The sequence below is a fragment of the Branchiostoma floridae genome, unplaced genomic scaffold, assembly GCF_000003815.2.
Source record: "Branchiostoma floridae strain S238N-H82 unplaced genomic scaffold, Bfl_VNyyK Sc7u5tJ_395, whole genome shotgun sequence".
NCBI lineage: Eukaryota > Metazoa > Chordata > Leptocardii > Amphioxiformes > Branchiostomatidae > Branchiostoma > Branchiostoma floridae.
The window spans coordinates 14,537-19,998 of record NW_023365831.1 but is presented as its reverse complement, the minus strand read 5'-3'; the positions used below and the strand labels follow the sequence as shown (position 1 = coordinate 19,998).

Genomic DNA, 5,462 nt, shown 5'->3' with positions numbered 1-5,462 from the left:
CGACGCGCATCTGCACCCATGAGGCGCGCCTTGAAGTACTTGCTAGGCGTAATTCGTACATCACGATCGTCATTAAAAGAAAACTTGCCTGTAGGGAATTGAACGGGGAAGGACATTGCCTCTCCTCCAACCTCCTGAAACACAGAAATAGGCTTCTTCCCCTCTCCTGGAGCCACGCACATGATGCGTTCATCGTGGTGGTCTAGGAAATCCTGACCTATGTCTACTGGCTGGAGGCAAGTATCGTGTGGCAATCCCCGTAAGAGGCTGTCCAGTTCCTCTTCCTCAATCAGATTGGCTTCTTCGATCGCTTCTTCCACATTCACCTGTCCGGCTTCTTCGATCGTCTCTTCAACATTCACCTGTCCGGCTTCTTCGATCGTCTCTTCAACATTCATTTGTCCAGCTTCTTCGATCACCTCTTCCACATTCACCTGTCCGGCTTCTTCAATCGTCTCTTCAACATTCACCTGTCTGGCTTCTTCGATCGCCTCTTCCAAATTCACCTGTCGAAGTCGATGAAGAACGTCATCCATTTCATCATCTTCCATTCCATCTCCAGTCGGTCCTACCACATCGTTGCCCTCCTCATTGACAAACTCGCTGTGCTCTGCGGTTGTACCAACTTCTAAGTTGTCATTCCCTCCATGTTCAGCATCAGATTGTTCAACAAGCCCTTCTCCATTGTTCCACGACAAAGTCCAGTCTGCATCAATAGACGTACCGCTGTAATGTTCATTATTTTCTACAAGGTACTTCAGTGCAACATCCACCTTCAATGGACTGATTTGTCTATACATATGATACGCATTGTACTGAAGCTTCCTCTTAAGTTTGACTTTGATTAACTGAGCTTCTGAAGGCATTCTGGGAAGGATTGCATGTGTTTCGCTCACATCTGCTGGAACGCACACAACTGGGCCAAGAACTCCTTTCTGACCCCCTTTCGGGAGAGCTGCAACTTTCATGAATGGTATTCTCTTGGCAATGAGTTGCGACTCCAGAGTATTGAGACTCTTTAGCTCAGGAGGTATTTCTGGGAGCTTCATCTTGTTACTCTGGGCCTCGTATGGAATTGTCTTTTTTTTTGACAAGTGTTCATGACAACAATGACATATCCACTCTTGGCCCCTGGAAGAGTTTGCTGTGGGACACGCATGTGGGGTGCATTCTATATTGCATTGATGTACATACGTACCTGTTAAACAGTGCTTAACAGCCTCAACATACTTATCTTTGTCACAGATTACAACTTGATTGCAAAACAAAAGCCTATGACATACAGTGCAGACATATTCTGGCCCATTTTTGCATTCGATCTGGAACTTTTCGATGTCCCTCTCAACATCAGCTAAATTCTGGTGCTTTTCTCTGTTAATCTGCACGTTTCTTACTTTCAAATGTCTATGATTTGGATCTGTGTGATATTTATCTCTTTCATGGTGTCGCTTCTGCTGTGCATGCTCATCCACAGTGTGATATTTATCTCTTTCATGGTCTCGCTTCTGCTGTGCATGCTCATCCACAGTGTGATATTTATCTCTTTCATGGTCTCGCTTCTGCTGTGCATGCTCATCCACAGTGTGATACTTGGTCCTCTTTTGATCCCTTTGGGCCCGGGCATACTGGGGATCCTCATGGTATCGCTTCCTTTCTCGATCTCGTCTGGCCCTTTTCCGGTCCTCATCATCATCGTTGTCGATTAGTGTGTGCTTGCTGTTGCTACTGGGAACTTGTGAGACCTCTGTAGCTTCTTCTCCGTGGCACCGTGACATACTCCTTGTCTGTCTACGTCTCAAAACTGTTGTTACTACATCAAAGTGGTCAAGGTTTGTATTTTGTATGTACAATGCATTACTGTCATCTAACATGGTTCTATCACAAGTACTTTCCCTTATTGGATACTTCATCCATGCCCAATTGTCGCCATACTTACCGTACACAAAGATGCATCTTCCCAGTAGTAAGGACATTGCATCTATTTCTACCTGTGTGGCCCATGTACCAAGCTTTGCTGGAGGGCCCTCAGGATGACACTCACCAGACAGGAACTTCTCCATGGTTTGTCCTGGTTCCAATAACAAACTGCAAAGATCCTCAGACATTGTTGACATGTATTCAATCATACGCTGCCTGAGTACAGCATGATACTCCTGAGTACCAAAAATATGGAAACTTACTGCTCTATAGAAACAATTTCCATCCCCTTCCATCCTAATGAGATTGACGGGTGTCTCCAAAGGAACATTCCTTTGCTCGATATTGATATATTGTTCAATTGAAAGATTCAACTGACCTGCCAGCTGCAACTGATCATTTGCTGTGAAGGGGTTGAACATGAACTCTTCCCCCTGCCACTCCCCTGTTACCTCACACTCCTGCTCATCAGCCAGCCTTTCTCTTGCTCCCTCTACTTGCTGCTCTTCAGCTTTCTCCTGTCCCGCAATGCTCTGCTCATCAGCTGTCTTCTTATTTTCCTTTTCTGCCTTCCATGCACTTAACTTTGTCAGCACCTTTTTACTTTTATTTTTACGCCTTGGCATTTCTCCTGAAACATAAATAATATCAGAATGTACAATCAATTTTCACGACTTTAGTAAACATTGTACATACAGGCACTTTGCATATTTGTCACTGGCTATAAAAGTCCATACCTCCTGGATGCATGATGGCCTTTGTCCCAGGGCTAGTGATGCAGTCAATTAGGCCCCGTTCATACTAGGATTCGCGTATCCGGATATATCCATATACGGTGTAAATCCGGATATGTCCATTTGCGTTAATACCAGGGTTAGACGAATCTGGATATGATTATTCGTGTCCAAAATCAGATTTGGATATATCCTATTTACACCATCTGAAGCTGCTTGGTGACGTCAAATGAAACTCTTAAGTAGAATTTGCTTTGATGTAGCATGGTTAGTGAGGCAACGAGCTGCGTCGTGCACTTGACAGAAGGAAAAGCAACCAAAATGAGTGTTTGCACGGCTACTAGTACACGTCTTCACGCCGTATTAGAAAACTTTATTCTTTAACTGACCGTTCTAGAATGTTGTTAAAAACAGGTGTTCGTGGGAACACCTACAACACAGCCCGTTGCCATACTTATCAGGCTATACCAAAGCAAATGCTACACAAAAGAGTTAAGTTTGACGTAAAATCCAACAGCGAATCCGGATACGTGAACCCTATTGCGTTCATACCAGGGTTCACCTTGCAGCAAATCCGGATAAATCTAGATGTGGATTCGGCGTATCTGGATATATGATTATATCCCATAAAGATCCAGATTCGGACCTTTCATACCAGGGTTCACGAATCTGTATTCACCGCGAATGAGGATATATCCGGATATGCGAATCCTGGTATGAACGGGGTGCTAGAAGCTACAATTGTACAAAAACTACATCTTGCACAAGATTTTGGGAATTATACAGCATCTACGTACTGTTGGTGATATGCTGTAATTCATTTTTTTTTGCGATATTCAAACATGCAATTCTACCTTTGCCAACAAGGTTACATTCTGGGCGTGCTTATCTGTGTGTCTGTCAACAGTATAACTCCAGAAGCGTTTGATGGATCTTGTTGATATTTGGTATGTGGGTAAGGGTCAGCAAAACAAAGGCAAAGTTTGGTAAATCGGGCCTCATAGAGGCTTGCAAGTCTAGGTACTGCATCAAAACCTCCCTTTTTGGTATCTCTACACAAGTTATGCCATTTGTGTATTTAGAAATTGATAAGCTAAGACAATTTATATAAAAGAGGACCTTATTTGCATAGTCAATTGAAAAAATTTATTATAGATTTATACTTCACTCAAAAGGTTAAAATCATTTGGTGAAGGTATAAACTCTAGTAACAAATAATTTTGCTCCCTAGTATGTGGAAGAGAGGTGATTCAAGTAGGGAGGTTTACAACAACAAAAGTATCACTTTGACTTTCAATAATACATCACAAGGAATTCCATATAAATATAAGATGATCTTGTGAATAACAACACATGATACTCAGCTGATAAACAAACTAAGAATTTTCTAGTAAAATAGTGCTAGAATATAACATTTCTTGACACCCTGAGCTGAGTAGATTTACTGGACCGAAAACAGTTTTGTTTTTCTTTCGAATTCTCGAATGGGTGTTCTATGGAACATAGTCGTTACGCTTTTGTGCATTTTTTATTAGTTTGACAACAAAATCAGTTTTAAAAAATCTACATCTTAGTACAGGGAAGAAGCATCACCCTACATTTCTGCAAACACTATCTGATATAACATTTTTTTTCTAGCAGTTCAATAAATTAAATTATTTATTTAGTTTTCTGTGATATGTACATTTGGCGGGAAAACTACTATCATGTACGCACCTTGGTCGGCACTCGCTTCCCTGATGAAAAATCACGACAGTGGATCCTCTGAACCGCTTCGACGTTTGTCGATCTTTCGACTTTGAAGAAATGAAGTACAAGATATTGTTGACGCTACCGCTAGAAAGTTTTAGTAGGAAAGTTTCCGTGAGAGAACTGAGAAAACTTTCCGGACTTCCTAATGGTTCTGACGTCCTCAGAGACGTCTGCACGTCTGAACTTCGAACTCGAAACGGTGAAACCATCTTCCAGCATTGTCAGGGGTGAACTTATAAAACTGTCGTGGTTGGGTTCGTTTTTGTTCAAGTAATATTCTTTATTTTATGCAAAATACTAATCAAAATGTTATCATACAGATATCTTTGGTAAAAGACTGTTTATTGTTACAAAAACGGCATTCACCTGGGTTGTCAATAGCGGGTTCACCCTAGATATGAATAGAACGCTCCAACGTATGCAAATATTTGGAACATACTATTACCATCATATGGTGGCCATTCGGGGGATATAAAGAATACCACATAAATAGAGTACTTCATGTCAAATATTGTAAAAAAAACATCAACATCATAGTTGTGATAATTTACTAGAAATATATTCATATTAGTTTTTATCATCTTTGTATCTCGATTCGTAAAATAAAATTGATATTTTTTAAGTTATCCCCCTACAAACTGAATTGGCTTTTCAGACAGCGTATCTACGCTAAGAAATGATTTTTTAAACATCAGCCGGCTGTAACAAACATAGAGCATTAGTTATGTATTCGGTACTGATACAAATACATTATACTATAACAAGTTAACGGTGTGAAATCAGTTTAAAGCGCTTAAAAGCTGATTTTGAAAGCGTTTGGATGCTGTGCAAAACAGCACTTCCGGGTTCGACAAGTAAGGAGGCGCGGCAACAGAAACCGGGAGAAAGTATGATCATTGACGGTATAACTTACCTCTAACAACAATACTCATTGATGTATGTGTCTTATATTCGTTTTTAAGTTTTGGTTAAAACAGCCGTGAGTTTAAACGTTGTGCTGCGCGATCGATGTCGGTTTACGGGATGATCGCAGGTAACCCCAAATCGGAGCACACGTTC

At 41.1% G+C, this 5,462-nt stretch overlaps 1 protein-coding gene across 2 annotated transcripts in view; it reads right to left on the bottom strand.

Moving 5' to 3' along the window:
* The window catches only part of LOC118408766, an 11,325-nt gene extending 6,739 nt beyond the window's left edge, over positions 1-4,586 (bottom strand). The window contains exons 1-2 of one of the 2 annotated variants that reach the window (XM_035809625.1): positions 4,368-4,586; positions 2,297-2,548 (exon numbers count right to left, since the gene is read on the bottom strand). In XM_035809625.1, coding sequence (XP_035665518.1) covers positions 2,297-2,543 — 247 coding nt within the window. In that variant the 5' untranslated portion in view covers positions 2,544-2,548; positions 4,368-4,586. The other variant, XM_035809623.1, reaches the window with a different exon arrangement.
* Between the last annotated feature and the right edge of the window lie 876 nt (positions 4,587-5,462).